The sequence below is a fragment of the Dipodomys spectabilis genome, unplaced genomic scaffold (assembly GCF_019054845.1).
Source record: "Dipodomys spectabilis isolate Male_0828 unplaced genomic scaffold, ASM1905484v1 ptg000085l, whole genome shotgun sequence".
NCBI classification, from domain to species: domain Eukaryota; kingdom Metazoa; phylum Chordata; class Mammalia; order Rodentia; family Heteromyidae; genus Dipodomys; species Dipodomys spectabilis.
Genome location: NW_024870762.1, coordinates 663711 through 676416, shown reverse-complemented (window position 1 = coordinate 676416; position 12706 = coordinate 663711). Strand labels below are relative to the sequence as shown.

Genomic DNA, 12706 nt, shown 5'->3' with positions numbered 1-12706 from the left:
TCAATACTGACTTAGTATTCTTTCATATAAATTGAGATTGTTTTTTCCCTTTAAGGGGATCTCACAGTAGCAAGGAGATGGGTCACTTTTGTCCTGTTCCCTTGTGTTTCTATAAAAAGCATTGACACTCTGGCCAGTGTATTTGTTTTCAGGGAACATGGCATTGGCCAGCTGCAGTTCTGATTGCTTGTATGGCAGTAGCTCTAACAGCTGCTGTTGGTTGAGGTAGAAATGTATGCCGAGGCTTAAGGGAACATCCGAATTGGAAGGCAAATCTTAACACTCCCCAAACAAAGCGGCCCGTCATATCTGAGAGAATCTGAGCGAATGGAATTTGAATCACAGCACTAACTGCCCTGTCCCATGAGACTGGCTATGTCCGAAATGCCCCTGAGCCAGCAGCACCTTCTCCGCAAGGAGTTTGAGGCACTGAACAGTCGCAACCAGAGCTCCACTGACTCTAGCCTTGCACTTGGGTACTTTCCTCACATGTGGGCTGGCCATGCCCACTGCCCTCCCCAAGGCCCGCCATGCCCAGGTCTTCCCACCAAGTCCATTCCCTTGATTACAGTTGGATGCTGGTTGTGGAAACTCTTTGAACCTTTGACTTCCATTCATGCCCTTTCTTGGCCCTCTGCTGCCTTCCAGGAGGCTGCTGCTTTAGCCCACTTTGGGGGCTTTTCTTAGGCCAGGTCTGCCCTTGGCCTCAGTCCTCTTGCTGATGACCTCAGCCATCCTCCAAGGTTCATCCATAGTCTCTACCTATGGCCGACTTATCCAGAATCCCAGTGTATGATTCTGATTCTTTTTTCCAACTGTCAATGCATTCCATCTTCCTATGACTACCCACATCAGAGCCATAATTGGGTCATCTTTCTCCCAGACCACCACCATTGGAATTTGGCTTTGTTTCCCTGGGTCCCACCCTCAAGACCATGAGGAATCTAGTGAATGCCCCCTGCCCACCCCCCACCCCCAGACAGGTTGGGAAAGGGAAGCCAGGAGAGCATAGGCCAGAGGAGGAGGAAGGGAGGGTGGCAAGTATGTTGCGTCAGATGGACCTGCAAGGGTCAGAAGAGAACCATTAGGCAGGTGTGAGGTGAAGGAGTCAAGATACCAGCTAGGGGGTGAAAGAAGCAGGAGGGGGGGATGCATGCCACAGAACTTGTGGGTGGAGGGACTCCAGGACCCCTCGCCCATTTCAGGAGGAAGGAAGAGGGAAGGGATGGCCATGCATGCTCAGAATGGATAGGAAGAGTAGGCTTGGTGGCAGGAAGTTGGAGCTCCCACCTGCTGCTCTCATTTTCTGTTTGAAGAAAGTGGCAAGGTTGCCTTGAGAGCAAGAAGATGTTGGAGATTTCCAGGAGCACAGTGGACCCTCAAGGATAAAGGCTAATGAGGAGTGTGGAGAGGAGGTGCGGAGTGCCTTTGAGAATCCCCCGAGCTTCCTGGGGGCTGTGTGGGTTTCCTGGCATCCTTTGGCAGCCGCTGTTGGTACACAAAGGGAGGTATTAAGATTCATCCACGTTTGGTTTTGTCTGGCAGGTGACGAGAAAGATGGCTTTACCCTAACCAGGAAAGGAAGCGAAGAAAAGGGGTGGAGTTGATGAGTTTTAAAATGGTGACGTCAAAGATGGGAGGGGCCAGGCTGCTGGATGAGGCTCTGAAAGACCCGCAAGTTGGGGACAGACGTGGTGGATGCCAGACCGTAGAGATCCTCCTAAGGGAACGAGGACCATCTGGGAAGGGAAAAGTCTTCAGGGCTGAGCCGGGATTCAGCAAGGGCAAGAAGGTAGAGAGAAACGTGTGGTGAGGCAGAGGGAAGACGGGAGAGGTTTCAGATGAAGGGGAAATGTAGGATTGGAGGTCAATGGAGAGAGGCATAAAGCAGCACAAGGAGAAGACAAGTCCAGGGGGGGATTTAAATCTCAGGACATGAGCACCACGCGAGCAGCAGGGCCCGACCTTTTTCCCAGCTCCTTCTGTGCTTTTGCCCAAGCCTGTCTTCTCCCAGGTCTGTGACTATCGGCGACCTAGCTTGAGTTTTGTACTGAGCAGCTGTTCCTAGGCGTGCCTTCCGCCGGAGGCTTGCCCAGGGGTGCCTTTAATACATTCGTAATGTGTCGCACCTTCTTTCAAGGTGGTGCCCCGCTGTCGCCTTCCGCGACAAGGGGAGCCCCAGAGCATCTTTCTTCACAGGAACCCACCCCCCTTCTCCCCCTCACCCCCCCCACCCCTGTCCACAGGTGCCCGCGCTGGGTTTGAGGCTAGCAGGCCTATGTTATAGTTAGAACCGGCATCTCTCACCAGGGACCTCCATGTTCCTTACCCTGTGAAGATGCCTTCGGTGTCTCCGTCCTCCCAGGGATTCTCATTCTGGTCTAGGAATCCGCAGCTTCCCCTGCCTTGTTCAGTCTCGCCAGTCTCCCATGTCTGCCTTCCAGCATCCAGCAAGGAGTCACAAAAGATGCCCAGTCCCTTGCTTTTATTCGTTCAACTGCGTTGACAACTCCATCTTTACTCGGTGATTTCCGACCTTTATTTAACTCACCAATGAGCTACATTTGCTTCTCATGTGGGGAAAAAACTGCCTGTCATAAACTGATGGCAGGAACATCATTTCTCCTCATCTTCAAAGATGCTTCTGGGAGGCTCGGTAACTGTTTAGACAGGAAATACTGCACAACCTAGGGCCCATTACACAAGGACCAGGTCATTTATTAGAGAAAAAAAAAAGCAAGTTGCCTTTGACTGGTACAGCACTGTCACCACAGAATGCCAGCCGGCTCCTTTTAAAGTTGAGACGAGCAACCTTTCTGAGTAGCTGTTTCTTCTGCCTTGTCTAGGACCTTGTAGGAAATAGCACTTAAAGCACACCACCACTTTCTTTAAGCCAACTGATCGCACACATCAGGCAGCAGTAATTAAGTTACTGAGATGTGTGATTACCAGCATAATCCTAGCTCAAAAGTGATACTTGAATAAGCTGAACCAATGTTTTAAGAATTCATTTTGGTGTTTTTGGGGGTGGTTTGGGGGTCCAGTCGTGGGGCCTGAACTCTGGGCCTGGGCGCTGTCTCTCAGCTCTTCAGCTCAAGGCTAGCTCTCTAACACTTGAGCCACAACGCCACTTCTAGCTTTTTTCTTTTTGCTTATGTGGTGCTGAAGAATCGAACCCAGGGCCTCAGGCATGCAAGGCAAGCGCTCTACCACTGAGCCGCCTTCCCAGCCCCTGAACTCATTTTATTTTATGAATTTGGAGGCAAAGTTTTCCTTTTTAAGGATCTCATTTAGACCACATGCAACTTAGATGTTTAAATACTCAAAGCATTTTAAATACATCACCCATTTCATGTGGGTGATTAACTTCCATGAAGAATAGGTTATTATTGTTGCAGACTTTCACCAACTTTTGGGTTTTTTTTTCTTTCCCTTCGAATTATGAACATATAAATTGCTTTTCCATCTGTCAAAATGATTAAAAACTAAATGTACACCAAAAAAATAAGTTACTTAATCTTCAGGCTCTTACAAAGAAAACTGTAACAATAGTCCTCAAAAGTGATGTAGTCTTTAGAAAGGACAGCTCTTGATTAGAGTTGACCTCCATCCCCAAGAAAGATGGCCACTCATTGTTTTTTTGTTTCTTTTGTTTTTTGTTTTTTGTTTTTTTTGGTCCAGTCGTGGGGCCTGAACTCTGGGCCTGGGCGCTGTCCCTCAGCTCTTCAGCTCAAGGCTAGTGCTCTACCACTTGAGCCACAGCGCCACTTACGGCTTTTTTTTCTCCTGCTTATGTGGTGCTGAGGAATCGAACCCAGGGCCTCAAGCATGCTAGGCAAGCGCTCTACCACTGAGCCACCTTCCCAGCCCCCACTCATTGTTTTAATTCAACCCTGAACCCTTCAGCAGGTTCACTAGCCACCAAATGCCCCAAGATCACATTCTTTTTCAGAAACTCGAGACTTGAACCATTAAGACTTGAAAAACAGCATGTTATTTTCTCCAGGTTGTGGGAGGTGGAATGATCTATCGGACAGCTCTCTCCCTTCCGCTCACGTACATTTATTTCACATTTTCCTCTCTTAATCGTTGAAGCCGACATGCACTCCAGATTCTGTCTGTTGGCATACTAAAAAAAAAAAAAAATGCCCGTAAGCATCAGGAAACTGACTGGAGAAGATGGGAAATGCTCCCTGGAGCCCTGGCCATGGCTGAAACCCCACGCAGCAGGCTGCTAGATTAGAGAGAACCCAGCTCATTCGTCATCTGGCACCTCTGGCACTGCCCAGAGAGCAATATAGAGTGAGGTCAATTTTGCAGTTTAGTTGGATGTTAAAAAATCTTGACAAGAAAAAAAAAATTGAATGACTCAACTTGTGCAGATAGGTGGTTAAGACCGGGCTGGGTGTCTTGCGCATTATGACCTCACGGACTCATACATCAGTGGTGGGTTTTAAACTATTGTAAAATAGGTTCAATTTAATTCCACGTGCTCTACTCAAGATATACAGGGTCTTCTACATCACATGGATGAACACATAATGTTGAATGATGAAAATGACTTTTTCACGGAGGAACTGAAAAATTGAATTTTATTATTGTGGATCTATCTATCATACCGCTGGTGGGTGAACATACAAAGTGCTGTATTATTAAAATATGGGAGCCTTCGTATTTTACATGGAAGTCAGCGAAATCACATGCTGCCTCGCTCACCTCGCGGCTCCGCAGAGCTCACGCCGTGCTCAGCATCCCGCACGAGGCAGACTTGTGTTTCCTGCTTCTGTAAAATCATTCTTTTCTCTGCTGGATGACTGATGAACTTTTCTCCTGGATATGTGCTAAGGCCTTGTTTTCCACTCCAAATCCTGAGGAAGAGGTTACTTTGAGGAATAAGCTTTCGACAACGCAGCCTGGTCCACATCTCCACCACCCAGCCACAGCCTCTGAGCTGTGCGTGCTGCCCTCTGCCTTGGTTCTGACTGTAGCCGGCACCCTTGAGTCCCCAGTAGCCTCACCGCCCTGCCCTGCCACAGGCTGGTTTTCTAAGAGGCATTACCCCATCCAGCAGACTCCTGCGCCCCTATCAACACTGACATCCAAGCTTCTCAATGAAGCTTTCCTGAAGTTGTCTTCCTGAGGCCTCTTCAGACCTTCCTTCATAACCTGTCAGGATCCTATCTGTCTCCCTCCACGCGCCCTCTAGACCGAGCGCCGTGAATGCAGGTTCCACAGATGGCCTCCTCTTCAGCTTTTTGGTCAGTCACTCCACCCAGCATGGTGCTTGGTACACAGTGGCCACTGCAGAGGGAGCTGACCAGCGAATGAAAGAATGGCCCTGGGAGCTTCCCCTGCAAGTGCCGGCTGTCGTCATGGGGAGAAGTGGATCCTCTTGGTGAAACCAGGCTAGGAGCTCTTCTCTCCTTCAGCCCCAAGCTTTACTTGGTGCCTGTGACTGCACCTTGCCCCATGCCTTCCTCTGACTCCCATTCAAACCCAATGAAACACCACCATCGCGCTTACCTTTTGGTGTCGGAATGTACTGGGCTGGCTCTTGCACTTCACTAAGAGTGGCAGGGCATACACATTCCAGAACTTCATTTCCTGGAGAGATTCATGATTTTCAACATCTAACAGGTAGATAGCCCAAATACAATAGGTAAGTCACATAAAACACTGAAGGTTTTGAAGTCATTTTGAAACCGATATTTTCTTTCCTAACATCACATGCCCCTCTCCAACAAAGACTTCTCTTATTGAATTGAATGGCCTGATTTGCAAATATTAAGTTTAAAGAAAGGCCATAAGATACGGACCCACGTATTATCCTAAAATAACTGTATTATGCACATTAAAATATGTAGTTTTCCTTTCCGGTGTGATTGCTTTGTTTGATCAAATTGAAAGTCAGGTTTCCTATTATAGCATTATGTCTTATTTCCTTAGACGAAATGAAATTGTTCCATTATAGCAAATAGAAGCCTGATAATGGTTTGATTTGAGTCTAATTGGAATACTGTTTCTCAGAATACTTTGCTATTCCCGTCACACGTTTGATATGTGTTCTCTGACAGACTATGAGTTGCATTGGGCTGTGACCCCCATCGGATCTGAGAGATTGAGATCCCAGGGGACTGTGGAACTGAGGCTCAGGCTGAGGCAGCCGCGAGGGTGCTGTTCAGCTGTCAACTGATGGGAAAGATTTAGAAATAAAACAGTGGGAGAATGGGCCCCACGGGGTTCAGTGTCAGCTTCCTCGTGGGATGGCTGCAACAGGTTAGAGTGATTACCAGTAACACTCGCCATTGCTTCCACTGTGTTTCTCACACGGACTATACTAAGGCACCAGAGTCTTATCTGCTTTTTCCTGAAGGATTCCTCACGGCAATGAGGCAAGAAGTGACCCGTGCCCACAAAGGCTGGGCTCTGGACACGGTGACCATTCACAATGACGTGCTGCGGCAGACCAAGGAGGAAATCGTGTCGCCTCCTGCGGTAGGTGGAGCGGGCCCGTTCTAGGGCTGGGATGGAAGTTCAAGGTCTGACCCGCAGTGTTCGCTTGCATCAGCTTGCTTGGTTGTTCTGAAGGTTTTTCTTCCTTTGTGAGCAGAAGAGCTCTCTCTATCACTGCCCGTCTAGCAGGCCCAGACCTCCAAGGCTGCCTTGCTTTCTAATGACGTTACTTCTGGGTTTGAATAGAAGGATTTCCCTGTGATCTCCTGCCTGCTCTATGTGGGCTGCTCACAGCATGCCCTGTGGGCAGCGGAGCTGAAGGCAACAGAAACCAATGGGCCTGGCATGCCGGAACCCTGGGAAGTGACTTTGAGATTGCAGAATAGAAGCATACCAGCCATGTCAGAATACCCCAGTTCTCATTTCCAAATACATTCCGAGGTTCCGGGATTCACATGATCTTAAGGATGATACTTTTCATCTACCATACTTCTGACAATGATTTTTAACTTCCTAAGATTACAAGGAACCTAGAGAAGAGGACATTCACCATAGGATGGCTCCTACAATGTATTTTTTTTATTGTTATGGGACTTGAACTCAGGACCTAACCAGTGTCCCTGAGCTCTTTTTTGCTCAAGGCTAGTGCTCTGCCACTTTTTTTTTTTTGGGGGGGGGGGGGTCCAGTCGTGGGGCCTGAACTCTGGGCCTGGGCGCTGTCCCTCAGCTCTTCAGCTCAAGGCTAGCACTCTACCATTGGAACCACAGCGCCACTTCCAGCTTTTTTCTTTTTGCTTATGTGGTGCTGAGGAATCAAACCCAGGGCCTCAGGCATGCAAGGCAAGCGCTCTACCACTGAGCCACCTTCCCAGCCCTGCTCTGCCATTTTGATCCACAGTGCTATGTCCAGTTTTCTGGTGGTTCATTAGAGATAAGAGTCTCACAGACTTTCCTGCCCAGTTTGTCTTTGAACCTCAATATTCAGATCTCAACCTCCTGAGTAGCATGAGCCACTAGCCCCTGGCTTACCTATTCTTTATACAGGTAACTGTCAACCACTAAGCTAATGAGAGGAAGACTAAGTCTTGATTTCTGGGTACTGTCTATGATTTTTCTATGTCTATGGTCATGTGCCTCAATTAGTGGCTCAAAAAATAAAGTGCACATGATAACCTTGGCAGCACGGATACTGGAATTGGGACGATGCAGAGGAGATTAGCACGGCCCCTGTGCAGGGATGACTGCAACTCTGAAGTATTCCTTGTTTCCTTTTCTTAGCACATACTAAAAATAACGAAGGGCAACAATGTAAAACAGATCCTGTCTGGGGGGGGGGAGTTTATGGGGGGGGAGGGCTAATGGAGAGGTCGAAGGCAAGTGAATATGGCTAAAATACCTTGTGTATACATGTGACAATGGAACCTTGAAGCTTGTTAATGCTGCTTTGGGATGAGAGAGAAGGGTGGAAGGTCTGAGTCTAATCAAAGCAGCTTGTGTGCATATATGGACAGGTCAAAATGAAACCCCATGCCGGTCACTGGCGGCTCACACCTGTCATCCTAGCTACTCAAGAGGCTGAGATCTGAGGATTGCGGTTCAAAGCCAGCCTGGGCAGGAAACTCCATGAGACTCAAGTGGTAGAGTGCTGTCCTTGAGCTGAAGAGCTGAGGGACAGTGTCCAAGCCCGGAGTTCAAGCCTCACGACTGACCAAAAAAAAAAAAAAAAACCCCATGTATGACTAATTGGTGGCAATACATAAAAAGTTGTTTTAAAAATGTATATAGTCCTCATTCTGTTAGCCAAGGGATTAAAATCACACTTCATAGTTAATCTCCCTGTCCTTTATTTTAACCTACATTTGCTTTTACCCGATTGTCACTGGAAATGGAAAAATGTTCACATCTTCTCCATAAATACCTACTTTACGAGCTCCCCAGTGATCCTCGGGCCTTTCTCTTCTTTTAAGAGGCTCCCTGGTGCCTGTAAGATAAAGTTCAGACCCTTCATCAGACTCCCATGCTGCAGCCCTAACTTATTTTATAACCATTGGACCCTCTCTACACATCCTGCTCTGCTCTGTAGCACCGCTCCTGCCCAGAACGCCCGTCCTCTTTCCTCCATCTTTCCAAACACAGCCCACCTTTCAGGGCCAGGACCTCCACGAGAGTTCCTGAGCATCTCAGTCCCTGTGACCTCTCTCCTCAGAACTTACAACTGTTCACCAGGCAGCCTGCTGCTGTTCAACTCAGGCTTTTAATTTTTCCCCCTGTACATGTGTGTCCCATCTCCCCAGTTATACAGGTGAGGACCAGAAAGGCAAGTCCTATTATATGAGAGAACCCTGGAACGACTCTCCCTCCCTTGCTCCCTATGACCCCTGGCTGTACCACTCCTGGCCTGTGGGGGCGCTCTAACCTCACTTCATCCTGTGTCGAGGTAGAATTTGAGAGAAGGGAGTTTGCTAGGCCGGCTGGCTCAGCCTGAGATCCCTTGTGACACTAGTTCTATACCCTGTTCTTTGCCCCATTTTTCACCAACTCAAACAGTCCCTTTCAGAGACCTACAGCCTCCGGTGGAGGTGATTTGGTCCTTCCGTTGCCCAGGTGTGCCACCCACACGCCAGCAGCCACCACTCACATGCATGTCTGCATGGTTCTCTGGCCTAGATGCTGCAGGAAGAAGCCGGGCCCAGGGTTTCATGAATACGACGTGCCCAGTATGTTTTCTTCATCTGATTTAAGACTAGCATATGTTTTCTTTCCAAGTGGACAAACCTTTATGACACTAATAGATACCCATCTTGCAGCCCCTCTGATTTTTTTTTTTTTTTTTTTACATCTTCTATTCCTTCATGCTTGACTCTTCCAGGAAGGCGTGTATATTTATGGGCTGTACATGGATGGCGCAGGCTGGGACCGGAGGAACGGGAAGCTCACAGAATCCACCCCCAAGGTGCTCTTCACACAGCTGCCTGTGCTCCACATCTTTGCGATTAACTCCACGGCGCCCAAGGACCCCAAACTGTACGTGTGTCCCATTTACAAGAAACCCAGACGCACCGACCTGACTTTCATCACTGTGGTGTATTTGCGAACAGTGCTGGCCCCGGATCACTGGATCCTGAGGGGCGTGGCCCTTTTGTGTGACGTCAAGTAACCTCGTTTCCACATGCCAGTGGCGCTGTGGGGAGACTCAGCCCTGTGTCTCTCCTCCCTACTGACTGCTCTCGTACTCTTTCTCAAGTAAAAAGTTTACAGCCTCCTGTTGCCTGGGTTATTTCTTCCTCTCATATCAGTATTCAAAATGATGACTTTTGAATTCATGCTTTCGATTCCAGGAAGTCTTGTTTTGTTATCATTACTTTTTAAATCTGAAGTCCTATTTTCATGTTTGAACACTGGAAAGTTTAAATGTTAGAAAGCTAAAACAAGTCTTAAGCAGATATACCTTAAAAGGAGCCCAGGCTGAATGTTGGTGACTCGTGCCTATAATTCTAGGTATTTAGGAGGCTGAAATCCAGAGGATCAAGGCTTAAAGCTAACCGAGAAAAGTCTGAAAGACTCCATCTGAAGTAAACCAGTCAAATGTCAGACTCAAGTAGAACACCATGGTAAAACATCAGTCACGAGCAAGAAAGCGAAGAGAAAGCTCAAGGCCATGAGTTTAAACCCCAGTTTAGCACTAGAGAGAGGGGGTGGGAGAGGGAGGTAAAGAGGGAGAGAGAAAGTAGATAAAACTTTTCTTTGCAATGAGTGCTTTCCCTTGTATGAAATCCACCCATGCCTGGGTTTATGCTGATGTGTATCCTTGGCTCTTTTGAGTTTTCTCATTGCCCAGAGCTCATAAAATGGGACCTGGAGGTTCAGGCCAGAGCCCCACAAGTACTATAGCAAGGGGGTGGCGTGAGGTGTGAAGTGTTTACAACAGGAAGTCCATTGGGATTCCTTGTAATTTATTTTACATTTACTTACTATTTTATTTTTGTAGGACCTTTGAGGCCCAGGGAACTGGAGCTTCCTGCTCTCCCTCCTGGCCCGTTTCCCCGGGAGATAATGAAACACATTTCTAGGCAGCAACTGGAAAAGCAACAAAACAAACTCTGTCAACGTGAAATTAGGTTACAAGCTGAATGTCTTCAAAAGCAGAGTCTTTTAGAAGTGAAGCTATTTCTTACTCTGTAGTTGGTCTGAAACTCGGTTTGAACCTTTATTTCCTGCTAAAGGAAATTGTCAATTGGACAAAGCAGACAGGATCTTCTCCTGAGAGCCCCGGCCCTTCGGATAGCCAGGAAGCCCTGGATCCACGCTCTTCTCATCTGGGCTTTCACCTGCCCCCAGCTCAGCCCCCAGGCTCCATTCTCTCTGCTCTGAAAGACAGGAAGTGTCCCAACATGCCCCTTCTGTCATTCTGATCAGACATCAGACACTCTGTTGGTAAGTAAACTTTGATGGCCCACAAATAGCCCAGGGGAGACTCAAGAAGTCTTGTGTGTTTTCAAAACATTGAAAACAGGTATGAAATGCAAATGGTAGCCAGTCATGGCCTCTGGTATGCCCCCTATTCAACATCAAAGCCATACAACTAATAATAATAATGATGCCCACATGTTTTGGCACTTCCCATAACCAATGCATACACTGACGCTCAAGTGGTATTCTCTGGGAAAGACTGCCCTCCTAAAATGGGGGCTAGAATTTGAATCACCTGCCTGTCGGGTGGGCACATGAGAGCAAATCCACCTGGCATTAATAACAAACCAATTGGTTCCAAAATTAAATACATGCTGGTCTCTAAAGCAGTTGAAGGCAGTTCCATGGAGATCGGAGGTTGCAGGAGATTTTTAGAGAAGAGTAGCTGGGTTCCGTGTTCTCTTGACTTGAACATCTGAGGTGGGGGCGGGGGAGGAAACCGGGAAGAAACAGTGAGAGATGAACCTAGCAAAGGTCTGATCAGTTTAAAACCACCTAAGTACCACTTCCTGGGAGCTCTGCTGTGACTGAGTATGTTACTCTGAGTCGACAGAGAGGGAGCCGAGCACCGAGGCCCAGTCCAGGTGGTCACCTGTCCCCAAGGCAGTGACCCCAAATGGGCTTCTTTTATGAGGCGTATTTCTCAGCGATCTGCCAGAGCTGGTGGGGTCCCAGCTCTGCTTCCTTCAGCTGGGTTTAGTAAATGGTTTCTTACACATTTGGAGCCATTAAACTTCCATAAACACATAACCATTTTCTCTGCAAAATTGTTGCTGTCACTAATTACACAATTTGCTGCACTTGAGTGAGGGAGCCCCGGGCGGATCCAAGGACAGAGGCCGGGGAGGTCTCGCCCCTGAGCTGGGAGGCGCATGCGAGGTCTGGCCCTTGAGCTGGGAGGCGCACGCATGCGCTCTTTTTCCCTTCCTGGGCAGCCGTCCACATCTTCAAATTTTGATCTCTGGGAAATGAGCGATGAGATTTATTCCTTCATTGACTTCAAATGTGTCTTTACTTTGGACTTTATGTAAAAATAAGAAAAGTGCCTGGGAGACGGCCTCTCAAGTGGACTGGGCTGGGCTGTGTGGTGGAAACAAGCCATACTGTCTACTCGTGGAGACCTCAGATGAACTGGAGATCGAACCCCATTAAGACTTGGTGACAGTGCTCTAAGGAAGGGCTCAGCAGGAGGGAGAGGAAAATTAAGATGGGGTATGACATGGAATGTCCAGAGATGGAATCTTGAGGAAGTTTCTATCACCTGGAAAACACCAGAGTCTTCTGGGTCGGTCCAAAGATAAAACTGCCTGCCTGCCCTTTTGTCGTCATCCGTCTTGCCCAGTTGCTTTTCCCAGTAGGACTGTTTGTTATTCCTTGAATGCCACATGTACTTTTTACCCTTGTGCTATTGCCTTAATACACACAAAATCCCCTACTTGGGAGGCTGAGATCTGAGGATCATGGTTTGGAGCCTGCCTGGCAGAAAAGTCCTTGTGAGACTCCTTATCTCCAATTAATCACTCAAGAGCTGTAAGTGGCTCAAGTGGTAGGCTACTAGGCTAGCCTTGAGCACCGAGAGGCTTAAGGACAGCACCCAGGCCCTGAGTTCAAGTCCCATGACTGACAAAAAACAATCCCTCTTGAGTAGAACACCTGAAATCTCTGTATCTCACCAGAGGGTTTATTGGTTCTCTCAATAAGCTCTCTTCTGCCTGAACCGAGCCGTGGTCTCCTGGCAGCTCTTACAGGTAGCAGGAGCCCAACGGCATATGTCCACGCAAAG

General features: G+C 48.0%; 1 protein-coding gene and 1 non-coding gene across 2 annotated transcripts in view; both read left to right on the top strand.

Annotated features, from left to right (window-relative positions):
* Dnah8 (dynein axonemal heavy chain 8) overlaps nucleotides 1-9610 on the top strand; it is a 211723-nt gene extending 202113 nt beyond the window's left edge. Inside the window, exons 90-91 of the mRNA XM_042683923.1 lie at nucleotides 6374-6495; nucleotides 9323-9610. Coding sequence (XP_042539857.1) covers nucleotides 6374-6495; nucleotides 9323-9610 — 410 coding nt within the window. The remainder of the gene's footprint in view (nucleotides 1-6373; nucleotides 6496-9322) is intronic.
* On the top strand, nucleotides 7619-7722 carry LOC122111574. Its single transcript, XR_006148025.1, has one exon. It is a non-coding gene; the product is annotated as a U6 spliceosomal RNA (small nuclear RNA).
* Nucleotides 9611-12706: the final 3096 nt, after the last annotated feature.